General features: G+C 37.8%; 1 protein-coding gene across 2 annotated transcripts in view; it reads left to right on the top strand.

The window, feature by feature from the left end:
• Positions 1–14,993, top strand: part of ralgapa2 (Ral GTPase activating protein catalytic subunit alpha 2) — a 204,543-nt gene that overhangs the window by 30,071 nt on the left and 159,479 nt on the right. For both annotated transcript variants that reach the window (XM_084393878.1, XM_084393879.1), the window contains exon 3: positions 6,337–6,386. In XM_084393878.1, coding sequence (XP_084250004.1) covers positions 6,337–6,386 — 50 coding nt within the window. The remainder of the gene's footprint in view (positions 1–6,336; positions 6,387–14,993) is intronic.

Genomic DNA, 14,993 nt, shown 5'->3' with positions numbered 1-14,993 from the left:
ATGTGTATTTAAAATAGTTCATTTAAGTAGAAGAAATGTGAAGAAATTTTTGAATTTGGAGCTTTCTAGACTGAGAAAAGCCAGAAAATGTATTTTTGGCTTATGTGGATGAAAGACAACAACTCCCAGAATGCACTTGCTTCGCTGTCTTAGGAGGCCACGCCTACCGGTAAGAGTGCGCAGTTTAACACAACAAAGCTAGCCTACGTGATGAGTTTGCGAGGGATTTAGAGATAGCCCAAAATGTCCGGGATTCGGCTTTTGCGTTCTACAGTCGCCATTCATTCATCATGTTTACTGTGGCGAGCAGGACGAGGCTGACGGCCGCGGGAGAACAGCGCGAGGCCGGTGGCATGATTACTGAGACGCGCCGGGTCTCCCATCTCTCACGGAGGAGCGGGAATTTTTCTTAGCAATGGTAAAACGCACATCAACCGATCACTTGTTTAGCGTTCATGTAAACACTACATTCAAATTCACCAATCGGAATGAATTCAGTTAGATTGAAACAAAAGGTGTGCATGTAAACAAGGAATAGCGACCGCAGAAAGCAAAAGCTGAATCCCGTACATTTTGAACGATCTCGCCCGCCGGACAAGTCCGGGAAAAGGAGGATGGTTACTTACTCAGCTTTCTCCTACTATTCAGCTTTCTCCACAGAACAAGAGCTTGCTAGCTTAGCTTCCAAAGAAAGACAGCTGACACTGTGTAACGTTACAATCTGTGAGTGAGATCCCACCCTGTATGGGCGGGCTGAAAACATGCGGAACAACGCCATCTACTGGCTGTAGTCTTTAGCCTCTGTCCAGAAAATCCTCCGATGACGCAAAATGACGATTTTTGCGTCATCGGAGGATTTTTTCCAGACAAAAAATACATAAATCTCTTGTCTCAGGGGGATATGAGGGTGGAAAGCATGGTAATTCGAAAATACTACAGGTTTTCTACTAATACAAAGCTTAATGCTAAATCCTGAAGTAACCCTTTAAAATGCAACGGCTGAGTCATCAGCCAAGTTTCCATCCACTTTTTGCGCTGTTTTGTTATCGACGAAGTGTATATGCGCTAAAAAAAAGATTGCGAAATTTGCTGTCTCTGGCCTATTTCCATCCAATTGGCCTTTTACCGATAAAATGGTGTGTGTAATGACATCATTCCTAATAAAACGCATTGTTGTATTGCTAAGAAAATCTGCCCTCAAGTCGTTTCCATAAATAATGTTGCGTATATCGCGAATTATATTGTAGGCTATCTTTTGCATATATATTTTTTTTAAATGCAGAGTAATAAGACAATTGGAATTCGCCAGTTTACTGCTTAATATTTTCACAAATAATAAGCCTATTAATTAGGAAATATTAGGAAATCAGAAGAACACGCCGAAGTGGGACTGCTGGTCTGATAGGACTGCATGTAACCTTTATGTGATGAAGCCCATTTGGACACAGGGCAGCTCATTTGTCATGTAGCCTATGCAAAATATTAGGGTTCATAATAAAGGTTGGCAGGACAGTGAAATGTTCGGTCATATAGCAACAATATTTAATGTAAGCCTTGAACATGCGGTCAAGCGAGTTGCGGTTTGATGTGGCCGAGAACATATTCAGATCATTCAAACCAAAACAGTTCAATAACATCAAATCGATCAAAAACATAGTTTAGCAGCTGACTTTTTTCAGAGACAGATGCAGGTTTTATTTGTGGAGCCAGGCCTATTTAACTTCTTTAAATGGTCTTGCTTAACTGATGCCTTCTTAACTACTCTTAAATTAGTTTAGAGCTTTAGAGTAACCCACTTTATTTTTCTAATTTGTTTGAGATAGAAATATATTAGGCTACATAATGTACATATTAATAAATAGGCTAATACTGTCATGTGACACCACATTTATTTGCGCTAAAGCACTTTTTATTGACAAAAGGTGTTTCTAAATTAGTTTTCGCGATATTTGAAGTATCGACCTATAATTTAAGCGCTAAAGTTAAACAGAAAAAGATTGTCGACATTTGCAAAAAAATTATCGATAATTGGCATTTCCATCTGCTATATTTTGATATTTTAAAACATTTTGATGCTCTAAACCTTTTTACGCAAAAAAAACCTTGGATGGAAACCTATTGTCATGTGTCTGCCAGTGGATCAGATAAGGGGAGATGTGTTTATAACTCTCTAGGCTGCCCTTGGTCTATAGTTTACAGAATTAACTGAGAGATTTGTTTGTTTTCTTAAGAACAATTATATATACTTGAAATGTTTCCAAATATCAGAATATCTAATTGAATCAAGCACTTGTGTGCAAATGAATCAAGTGTATGTGTGCATGTAAATAAAACAAAATAAAAAAAAACTAAAATAATTTGCTCTTAAAAAGGTTATATCTTTTCCATAAAACTGGTGCTATCCCTTCAGTTTTAATGACTGCGAAAGTGATCAAAATATAATTGGAGTCTACAGTTAAATATCTGATAAATATGCAATATCATTTGTTGCTGATAAATATGTATTATTTGTTACTGATATTTAAAACAAGAAATCATAAATCAGCTAATAACTGATATGTAAGCCCTATTATATATATATATATATATATATATATATATATATATATATATATATATATATATATATAATAGGGCTTATAATATCTTCTATTATAGGGCGTTCCCAATCAGTCTCATACTGTATAGCTTAAAGGCTCTATTTCAGTTTCATGCTACATTAGTAGGTAGCTTGCTTGGATAAAAAGGCAGCTCACAAAAGTTGAAAAAGAGCTTTTGAATAATGCATGATTCTTCCAGGAAAAAAAAGATTCGGTCCAATACTTCCTCAGCTTGACGTAACAGCCCTGCTTCGCTGTTGCCTGTATGCCCCCTCGTGTGAAGTTAATGAGGCTTTTGTTTCTGTTGAATCCCATCTCTGACCAAAGTGTTTTTTTCTGCACTGTATTCAGTGAAGGTCACCTGTCTTTCATGCTGAAACACACTTCTGCAGCAGAAGTATTTGTTTGAAATGTACACCTCTTTATTTCCCTGAGGAGAGTGGTGTTGTGATTCAGCTGAGCAGTTTATAACTTAGTAACTTTTTGGACAGGAATTAAAATCTTGGAACACAGATTTGCGGTGCTGATATAATAACTACATTAACCTTCTTAAGAGCTTAAGATTGAGTATCACCCTCAAGATGAACAAACTCCGAACCCTAACTCTTTTTCCTGGGTCAGAAATGTTCTTCGGTGGTGGCGTACGAACACGGTCATCCGCACACACAGTACAAAGTACTTTAGCCATGTGAACTGCGAGCCAAGTACTGACAGTAAATCCCAAATAAATGCAAAAAAACTGTTTTTACTATTAACTAATCCTATTTATTCATTAAAATTAAAAAGAATCACTATCAGGACAGATCATAAAACAAAGTGCTTAGAACTAGTTTATATTTAAAAATCTGTAAATTTACATACAAACTCACTGAGTAACTGATTTGAAAAGTTAGTCATAAAATGAACAGTAACACATTACATAGAAAAAAGTGGCAGAGCTGCTATTTTTTTGCATTTACACGGCAATACTTAGTTTCTCTTTGTTAGCTTTGGTTAGAGGTGGCTGAAATGCTACTTAACACACAACTGTCAGCCTGCATGAAGAGGTTCTTGAGACTCCAGAGACACCAGCAGCTTCAAATACCTGTTCGCTGTTCAACAGTTGCTTCTTTATAGCTGTCCTTTTAATACTTTTTTTTTTTTTTTTTTGACAGAAACTTTCCTTAATAACCCTTTATCTGACAGAGTTCTCTTGTGCTGTAAATTACTCACAAATTGTATGATAGTTTGATAATCTCCATACAGTTTTCACACAATATTAGTTGTTTTCATTCCTTTTGCATAACATTGCACCATTTCATATGTTTGATTATACCATCTGGATGCCCAAAATTGATCGGATGAATGCACGTTTAAACCACTTATTGGACCTGCAAGTTACTCACCATTCTAAACGAATTGGTGCTGGATTGAAACGCATACACACACAGTAGCTTTCACATCATGCGCAGATCGCACGCACACAAAATCATTCAATAGCTCAGAAATGTATTGTCAACACCAGTGCTCGAAGTGGGGCGGTACTCACCGGTACGCAGTACCGGCACTTCTACATTTTACTCTTAAGCGTACATGCACTGTTTCTTGCGTACCGCTACTTCTCGCATGTAGCCGGTACTCTACTACAGAAAGACAGAAAAAGCGTCAGTGTCACGCCCGTTTCACATATACTCCGTTTGCAGTGCGTATTTTTTTCCGCACCCATGTTAACAGCTTTCACACTGCATGCGGATGCGGTCCGGCGATCCGTTCCAGGTGCGGTTCGTATACAGTAATGCAGCGTTCATTTCCGCACAGATCTATTTCTGATGTGCTGCACGCGCTGAATTAAAGTGACAGCACATGGTTCGTGGTCAAAATTAACACAGAATGACATGAAAGTATAATAATTTCACCATAAATGCATTTAAATTAAATAAAATGTAGTAATCCCACCATAATTGTATTTTTGGACTTGCAGACTTGGAGGAGTTCCGTTTGCACGCACGACTTGTTTAAATATGTTGTTAATAAATAACAAACAATAAATTGTTGTTGTACCTGCAATATCTCCAAGTTTAGTTTTTCACTGTAGAAATTTCAAATGTCATGATTTGCCAATGCAAAAGTGTAGGCCAGCTGACAGTCTTGCCTGGGCCCTGGACGAGATAATCTTAGATGCGCACAATTCACACCCCGCGTTAATTGAAGAGAAAAAAATCTCCAAATGCTCCACGTGAAACTGCGGTCTTCCGACCTTTTACTATCATGTCAAATGATTTTGATTAATATATGCGCGAGGGAGAGAGAGCAAGACAGCGCTCGACGTGTTGTTTGAAGACGTGAGTGCGCGCGCGCGGCTGGGGCTCTCTCTCTCTCTCTCTCTCTCTCTCTCTCTCTCTCTCTCTCTCTCTCTCTCTCTCTCTCTCTCTCTATATGCTCGTTATGCGCCTTGTCAGGCGATCAGCACTCATTCTATTCTATCACTCGCCGATCAAATAAGGCTTTGACGGGACAAAAATTTGCTTTGGCGGCCACCAAAAAAATTTCAATGCAGGAAAACCGCTGACAAGGCTCGGGAACATTGTATTGGCTGCGCTGTTTTGTACCTTGCTCTAAGTTGACTTTACTAGTTCCAGCTTCACCGTCACCACCTTTTTTAAAATATTTGTTTAGAAAATCTCACAGGCCTCTATTTTCCTTTTCTCTTCTTCTCTTTTCTGAGCACCGGACATTTTGAGCGTACTGAACTTCAAATCAAATGACATCAAATTTTGATCAGTGGCCAAACCATTTTTGTGTTGGGGGTGTTTTTGTTTAGTTTTTTTTACCACTATTTCAAGGACAATTAGGAAGAAAACAAATAAAAAGCTTTTATGTAACTCAAATATTACATATTTTTTCCACAAATAGGACTATTTTTGGGGGTGGTGTGGCGCAATGGATAAGACACATGCCTTTGGTGTGAGAGACCCGGGTTCGAATCCACTGTGAGACACCAATGTGTCCCTGAGCAAGACACTTAACCCCTAGTTGCTCCAGAGGCGTGCGACCTCTGACATATATAGCAATTGTAAGTCGCTTTGGATAAAAGCGTCAGCTAAATGAATAAATGTAAATGTAAATGTATTTTTAAATGTTTAAAAAAATTATTCCATAATTTAATGAGGGCCCAGCTGCCCCCTCTCCGCCCCCCTCCTTACTAGAGAGTACCGGCACCTTTTCCCCCCCACTTCAAGCACTGGTCAACACTGTTCTGTGATTTATCAATAAAATAGCTGAGAAACTGAAAAGTTCTAACATATATTTCTTAGTAACTAAAACCCACAGCTTCACTATTAGTAGAGAGACGCTGCTAGGTAGAACGAATTTACGCGCAATCACTCTCTCACTATTGCAGTCATATAAATGTAATCTTTACTGTGCTACTTTATCTGTATCTGATTTAGAACACGCAGAATTCTGTGAGAAATATAATGACCCAAAGACAAAAAAACTGATAAAAATAAGCTGTTATGTAGGAGCAATAGTCTTGTAGGCAGTGCTGTGTCATATGCCGTAGCTGTGCACAAGGCAACCCGTGTTCAATCCCTAATGTATGATCATCACACGATCATCATTTTCATGACTGATCATCTGTGTCAATGTCACTTTAGAGCACTCATGCCGATCCCTAATTCATTGAAGGTCAACATGTTGTGAAGAACAAGAATGAATCTCAAATTAATTATTACTAATTATTTTGCTTTTCTTTCAGGGAACAAATCTCAACGGGAGGAGCTGGACTCCATCCTCTTTATTTTTGAAGTAAGTCTTTTCAGCATGCACCTTTAGCATGCACTTCATTAGTGTTTAGTGTTGTTTGTTGCTGTTGAGTGTCTTTTGGTATCTCTGGATCTGTTGATGTTTGCTTCACCTGCAGCTCTAAGGAGGTTTTGCATAGATGCTGGTTTTCTTCACAGAGCAGGTTTTTCCACTCTCTCTCCTGCTTTTCCTGGAGGTGCCGTCCTCCCTGTGTTTTTCCCGCGTGGCTGAAAAGTAGACTCTAGTTTGCAATACAAATAGGCAGGCAGGGCATTCTCTGGTTTCATTGCTCAGGGACCGGTCTTTCTTTTTTTAGGAAAAATAGAGTCTCGGTGAGAAGAGAGTTTGCTTTGCATAAACAGACGTTGACTTGAAAGGTCACCCTGGGGAAATGCCTTTAATATGTTTAATCAGAATAATTCACATTTTCATTTATTTATTTGTATGTGAATGCTTCTAGATTACAATTTACAATTAATTGTCAAATTAATGTCCACATGTAAAAAATTTACAGTTCTAATACAAATCATGTAGTTAGCTAATATCATGTATTCATTTTGGCATAAATAATGATCTCATTAAAAAAATTATTACCAATTCATAATGATTACAAATATAGAAAATGGTGGTGCATATATAGAAAAGGCAGTGGTGCATGTTGATTCAGAGTTGGCGTCATCTGAAGTCCTCACAGGGGGGTTAGCGTCACCTCTCCTCAGGTGTTGGGCATCTGAAGTCTTCATAAGAGGCTGGATCCAAACTGGAGCTGACATACTCTCTAGTTACCTTGGGATGGGACATTTCAAGCAAAAGATAATCATGTGCATTTGATCTGATATAACTGGAGTACAAGGCTATGAGGTGCATGTGAAGGCTGACTATGGTAACCCATACTGGTAATTTGTCCTCTGCATTTAACCCATTCACAGACCCGGAGCAGTGGGCAGCCATTATGCGATTAGGGGTTAGTCATTTCCTCAGTCATTTCCTGCCGGTACTGGAATCGATCCAGCAACCTTTGGGTTACTACTCGGACTCGCTAACCATTAGGCCACAACTGCCCTAATGTGAATGCTTGGTTAAAGAGATGTGTCTTTAATCTAGATTTAAACTGGGAGAGTGTGTCTAAGCCTCCAACATTATCAGGAACCTGTTCCTGAGTTTAGGAGCCAAATTTGAAAACGCTCTCCCTCCTTTTGTGGACTTTCTAGGTACTAGGTACTACCAAAAGTCAAAAGTTTTGTGACATTAAAGAGCATGATGGATTGTGGGGCGATAGAAGATCAGTTAGGCTAAATGCACAGGAGCTGAACCGTTTAGGGCCTTATAGGTCAGTAGCAATAGTTTATAATCAATACGGAACTTAATAGGTAACCAACCAGTGTAAAGATGATAAAATTGGTGTTATATGATCATATTTTCTTGAACTGGTAAGAACTCTAGCTGCTTCATTTTGGACAGTAGTTTGCTTCTTGAGGATGCAGGACAAACCCCTACTAGTTCATTACAGTAATCCAGTCTAAAGGTCATGAATGCTGTTCTGCATCAGAAACTGATAGCATGTTCTGTAACTTAGTGATATTTCTGAGGTGGAAGAAGGCTGTTTTTGTAACATTTGAAATATAATTATTGAAAGACAAGTTTCTGTCTAATAACACTCAGGTCCTAAACTTTAGAGGATGAAATAATAATACATCCTTCTACCAAATTGTATTCCTGAAGATTCTGTGTACAGGGTTTTGGTCCAATAAGTAATATCTCAATCTGAATTTAATAAAAAAAAATGTATTATCAAAATTTTAACACGCTTGGTCAACTTGGATAATTTAGAGATTTGATCTGGTCGTGATGAAATATACAGTATAACTGAGTATCGTTGGCATAATTAATTATGTTTTCTAATTATATAACATAGGGCATGTATATTGAAAATAGCAGGGGGCCTAAAACAGACCCTTGTGGCACTCCATAATTTCTTGACGTTAACTTAGATAATTATCTATTATATAGATGTATATTAAATATATATATTATTAACAATAATATTGGTTATTAACAATAAAAATTGTATCCCCATTTATATTAACAATACTGAATAACCATTACCTTAAAATATCAGTCTTTCTACTCTTTATGGCAAGTTGGTTACACCCCAGAGCTGCTATTGTGTGTAGGCAAAATGAATAGATCATATGTACAATACTTGAATAGGGAAACTATCAGAACCTGTCTAACATGTTTCAGGTCAGTAATAAAATATGACAGCAATAGTATCATAAACTTTTTCCAGTCTTTGTCCAGTGTCTGTGCTATTTCTCTCTTGGAGTTATGACTGCTAAAATGTCTTTGTACTCTTTTAAACTAGAGTTGCGGCTTTCTCCTAACCTCCTTGCACAAGTAGTCATCAACATGGACATTATTGCTGTGGTCTCTAGTAGTTGTTGTTCCATCTTCTTTGTTTCTTCTTTGATTGTGAAACAACAGTCAGGGCCTGTGTTGCCAAATTGTAGACTGGGGTGTAATGGTTCAAATTGCTCACGGTTCAGTTTGTATCATGGTTTTAGGGTTTCGGTACGGTTCGGTATGTGCTATGTTCATGGAAAAAAGGACTTCTGTCACTTAAAAAAAAGAAAATAAGAACAAATATTCTAACTACAAGCAACAACACAAATGAATACAAAAGAGCAAAGATACTAATAAAATAAACAGTGCTTTTCAGGTTTTTCAGGTAGTTTTCAGGTACAGAACTTGAATAAAGTAATCAAATGTAAAATAGCATTGCATATTTGACTGTAAATTAAAGATTAATCCTAAAGTTACAAAAGCATCAAGAGCAGTTAGTGATTTCCTTGTCTTTTGTTTGATTGACATTAAAAACACATACAGTAGTAATATTGGGTTGTTGTCACTTTAAGACATTATTCACAGATTGAGTACACTGATACTGTACACATGCGTTGTCTTTCTCGACTGTATAAGTTCACTTAAGGCATAACAGACTATGTCTGCTAGGATACTTATCAAGACGGGCATGTTGGCATTAGGGATGGGCACGAGTACGTACGAGACAGCGATGATCGATCATGAAAACGATGATCAGCCACTTTTTTTAAATTTTTTTTTTATTGGTTATTGCAGCATTTGGGGCGGTTCCTGAGGTCTGATTTGTTAGCATTAAGCCTGGAACACACCAAGCCGACGGTCGGCCGTCTGGTAGTTTCCATGTGTCGGCCGACTAAATCTTCTTAGTGTGTTCCGCACCGTCGGCTGAAATTGGTCCTCGTCGGTGAAAGAGGGAACTCTGATTGGCTGTTCAGCTTAGTGAACGAGGCAGTGCACGAGAATAATAGCAAAACAGCGAGCAAAGTCAAAACGGTACAGATAGAAGGCTGTTCTAATGATATGTCATCTTACCTGAGTGTTCGGCGCATATTTCAACATTAACACGAGAGGAGTGGAATAAAGAAAGTGTTTAGCAGGATTGATATTCAAAACGGTAAGCACGCAGTGCTTTGTTTACTGTGTGTGTATCTGCAGCCGGCAGCGTCGGTTTCCCTTTTTGAATGACGAATATAGACGAATATATATGCAGAAATAGACAGTTGTCTCATTTACACGCAGGCACAGAACGCACTTTCTAGCTAACAGTCGGCTGTAGTTCTCTCTGTGTGTTCAAGTGCAGTTTTTAACCCCGACGCGAGGCGACAACACAGTCGGCTTTCATCAGCGCTAGTTCGTCGGCGTCGGCTTGGTGTGTTCCAGGCTTTAGATAGCACGCCTTCCAGACTGGTGAAATAAAGTGAAACTGGATTTGAAAACGTGCACTGCAGTGAATTACTAACATTATAATGAGAACACGATTGTAATAGAATTTTATAAATTCTTTGTGCTTTAGTTTCTCAGCGCGCCGAGAGCACGTCCACAACATCAGAGTCGTGCGCATTCGCGTCTTTTTGTGCAGATGTAAGTTGTAAGATTACTTTTATCTTGTCTATCTGATTAATCTCAAATAAGAAGCGTCTGGTTGAGTTTCAGCTCAAATGTAATGTCCGACATAATTGACTATGATTTATTTGAGATCATATTCCTTTTAGATCGGCTTGATAGGCAAACATCATTGATGATATTAATAATGCAGCAGTGGGTTTTTTTTTTTCACATTTTTTATTTAATGTTGTTTCTTGTAATGGCTTCGAAAATGCGCAATGATGACTGTAATCACTTTATATCATGAAAAATAAAAATTAAGTGCAAGCTGTGCAGCGTCAGTATACACACAGCATTATAATGAGAACAGGATCATGATAGAACCATAGACTGTAAAAAAAAACTAGTTCACAATCACATGCGCATTCACGTCCTTTTGTGTAGATTCAAGTTGTAATATTACGTTTATGTTATGTATCTAGGATATCTGATTATTAATCTAGGATGTGTCATAGAACAGGCTTCAGTACTCTTCAGCTTTACCTCAAGCAGCTATTCCTTGTTTCTTTTTCGATAACATTGATGTTCATAATCTAGAAGTTATTTTTTTTCTGTTCATACATTCATGTATTCATAGACATGTTTTCATGTCATATTTTTATTTGTCAACATGAATTTTCACAACTGTCTTAAAATATTTTAAGTTTAATGACGGACACGCCACGCCCTTGAATGTTTAAATTGGCAAGGCTTAAATAAGTTTAGTTTGTGCTGTTGAGGTCTCACCTGCGCTCGTGTGTTATCAAAACCTGGGTGATGATGGCGTAAATGACTGGTCATGTTCGAGCATACGGCAGCACTCGATTTAAACAAAGTTTACAAAGAGTGACCGTTTTGTCCACGTTTTTTGTGATTATTATCGCTATTGTAATGTATTGTAACCCACTCGAAACAGTCTTGCGACCCACCAGTTGAGAAACAGTTTAGTGCTTTTAATAACTATTTTTAACATCAAGCACGTCCCATTTTACGAAAATCACGTTACATTAATTTATTTATTTGCATGTTAAGTTTGGGCTTTTAAGGAGAAGCAAAAGTGTGTTAGAATACTTGTTTATAATATTGACAATGTACAGCGGAACAAGCTGTAAGCTGCCAGTCAGTGTGTGCGTGTGATGCACATGCTAATGGTTTGTCAGAGCTTGCACGCTTTTATTGACTTGCACAGTTTAATTCTCACACTTTAATAGTATAACTCCTACCTTAATATAACAGGATGTGTTACTATGAGGAATGATTACATCAAAATGTAGATCTGTATGCAGGTACGAGGTACTTTATCTGAATTAAATACATACATCTCTCTCACTTTTGCTCAAGTGTTGGCACGAGTGCCATAGGTTGCCAACCCTTGATTTAGACAATTTAGTTTAGTAATTTTAATCTTTGACTACAAAATAATCCCCTAAAAACTCTGTTAGCCACTTATTTTGTGAGTTTAATAAATATTATAACTAAAAGTAAACTGAAAACTTTGTCTGATAAGCTGAAAAAGAACAGAACCGTTTTGTGAGCAGTAATCAAATAAAATATTCAGTTGAAAAATTAACTGGAAAAACTGTATCGACCTTACTGGTGTCCTATTTCCAATGTGCATACTATTTAGGATAAGATAGCTTGAATGCAGGGTGTCTATAGGTGAGTCAGTGGTGTAAAAAAGCTCTTTTGCTGAGCAAATTGTGTATATATTCAACATATATCCTCCTACGTTAGGGTGTTTTTAAAATACCAGCTCTAGTAGCTTTTTCTGCCCTTAAATTCAAAGGTCATGCTTATTTTAGATGGAAATATTCCGATGATTCCTGAGCTAATGCTCAGCAAACACAATTATATAAAAACTTGACCTGAAACACAAAGTAAAATAAAAAATTATTTATAGAATATTACGTATATAGATAAAAATGAATTACATGAAAGAAAGACAAAAACTATATTGTTGTGGAGTATAATGCTCTTACAGGATCATAAAAATGAGCTTTGAAATATCAATAACATGGCTGCCGTATGAAGAGACACTGTTTTTTTGTTTTGTTTTTTTTGACAGCAAATGAGAAGAATGGACTTTGTGCTCAAACTGAACATCTCATTAGCTTGAACATTTCTTCCAAGCTTTTCCCGTTTGCATCAGCATGCTGTGTAGTGGAGCGCCTGCGTACAGCGCCAGCAGGAGACCAGCCATTAGTAGATTCACGCTGTTAATGCAGCATGAAAGCTTCACAACCTCCATCTTACACAGGCCCATCTCCACCAGCACACACTCATTTCTCACTCATCCCGTGTCACACCCGTCCCGGCATGGCTGCTGTTCTGTGTGGTGACCGCGCTGGAAGGGATTACGGCGAACACCTCCATGTGGGTGTCTGACCCCCTTTTTTATGGGTCGGCAGAGGAGAGATGATCGCTCTGTGTGGGGGGCTGGTATTGTTCTCCTCCTCCTCCTCCTCCTCCTCCTCCTCCTCTCCTCTCTCTTTGTGTCTGGCACCATCGAGACATCCAGCGCACTCGTGGATCATGGCTGCGTTCTCCTGAGTGTGGATATGTGGTGAACACACTTTCAAAAGCATGCACACATGTAAATGTCTTGTTAATGTGTAAGCTGAAGATCGTGCTTGATGACACAGCACCAAGGTTATTATCATTAACCAAAACCATAAAAGCATCTTTACAACTTGAAACAAACGGTGGCTGAAATAAAATATATAGTATTATTTTAGTGCTGGGCAATGATTAATCGCATCCAAAATAAAAGTTTGTTACATAATATATGTGTGTGAACTGTGTATATATAAATACACACATATGCATGTACTGTATATATTTAAAAATATTTGCATGTGTGTGTGTGTGTGTGTGTGTGTGTGTGTGTGTGTGTGTGTATGTATGTGTGTATATATGTATATATATGTATGTGTGTATATATATATATGTATATGTAAATAGAGACATGCATATGTGTTTATTGATGTATATACAAAATAATTATGCACAGTTCACACACACATTATATGTGTAACAAACTTTTATTGTGGATCTGCCAGTGATCAAGTCAAACTTGATTTAGTCAACTAAAACAAAAAATTAATAAAAACTATGTAGTGTATATATATATATATATATATATATATATATTAATTAATTAAAACTTTAACAAAAATTAAAGTGGGAACAGAAAATATTAAAATAAAATGTATTTCAAAATATTAACAACAAACTATAATCTAATAATACTAAAATAACTCTGCACAGCTTAACATCCTGTTATTTGTTTTTGCACAGTTATATGAATGCACAAAATGAGTGTAGCCAGCCCATAGCAGCCTTGCCCAGGCATATTCACTATGACAGCATTTTTCAACATGGTTTGAGTGGTGGCGAGTCCGAGCAACATGGCCACGAAAACGATTGACAGAGTTGAGCAGCTTTATGCAAATGCACAGCGTTACGACAACTCAATGCAGCCAGTGAAGGTCACGTGATCTGGCGCTTGGTATCTTTGGGTACCGCAGTTGAGAGCACTACAGCAACTTGGCGACCTCCAGAAATTTGATGATCTTCTGCGCCGCCAACACACCTTTAACCAAGAGTTTTTGTGCAAGCCAAGATATCTTGATGGTAACTTGGTTTTTATTTCTGTTGCTTTTTACTTTTGGTCACATACCTTCAATTAAATCTCATTGGTCAAAATCACATAAATCTATTTTGAAAATGAAGTATCTGATTCACATAGCATTTCAGTTTTTAGTGTGGACAGGCATATAACGTGATGCTGGAAACGTATCGCCTTTCACCTGTTTAGGACACGCTGTTACAGTTATTCCATGTGCAGTGAAATCAGCCTTTGTAGAATAAACAGATCAACTTTCTTGCCTTTCTTCGAGACTCAATACAGCCACTACGGTCTGATTTTAACTCGAGCGTACTGTTGTCTCAAACACACACTCGTGCTGGCTGCTCATGAAACTACTTGGATGATGAATGAGAGCACTGTTATCACCCTTGATAGTCATTAGCTTAAGGCAGTTCCTTTGGCATCTAGATGGGCACATAATGGGGCTCGCTGTGAGCTGCCCACAGGCCCGTCACAGGTGCCACACACACACACACACACACACACACACACACACACAAAGAGCCTCTTATGGAAGAAGGGAGATGGACACATTTGCATGGCTTCCCATCTCTTCTTAAAACGGTCCCAAACGTCTCTCTTAAGATCCGCATGAAATCTGAGATCTTCCCTTTATGACTGGCTTCAGATCAACACAAAGTAACTATTTCCATAATCTGATGTATTTCTGACTGAAACCGTAAGAGATGCTCTGATCAGGATTTTTGCAGCCGATACAGATTACTTTTTTTTATTTTTTTTTATCATGATCAGGTTATACCGATAACGATCCCAATCATTCAAGCTTTATATAAGTAATAATTAAGCTCTCTGTTGAATTAATTTCTCTGTGTCAGGCCTTTAAAAACTGGGCTTATGCAAAACACTATCCATATTAGGATACTCTATGGCTTATTAAAGAGCCTACAAGACTTGATGTCAAAACTGAACTTTAATTACAACGCATAAGGTATAATTAAACATTGTCCAATATGTGACTGAGGACAAAAACAAAT

The sequence above is a fragment of the Rutilus rutilus genome (genome assembly GCF_951802725.1).
Source record: "Rutilus rutilus genome assembly, chromosome: 21".
Taxonomy (NCBI): Eukaryota; Metazoa; Chordata; class Actinopteri; order Cypriniformes; family Leuciscidae; genus Rutilus; species Rutilus rutilus.
The sequence above is the reverse complement of the archived record's forward strand: the minus strand, read 5'-3'. Positions and strand labels throughout refer to the sequence as shown.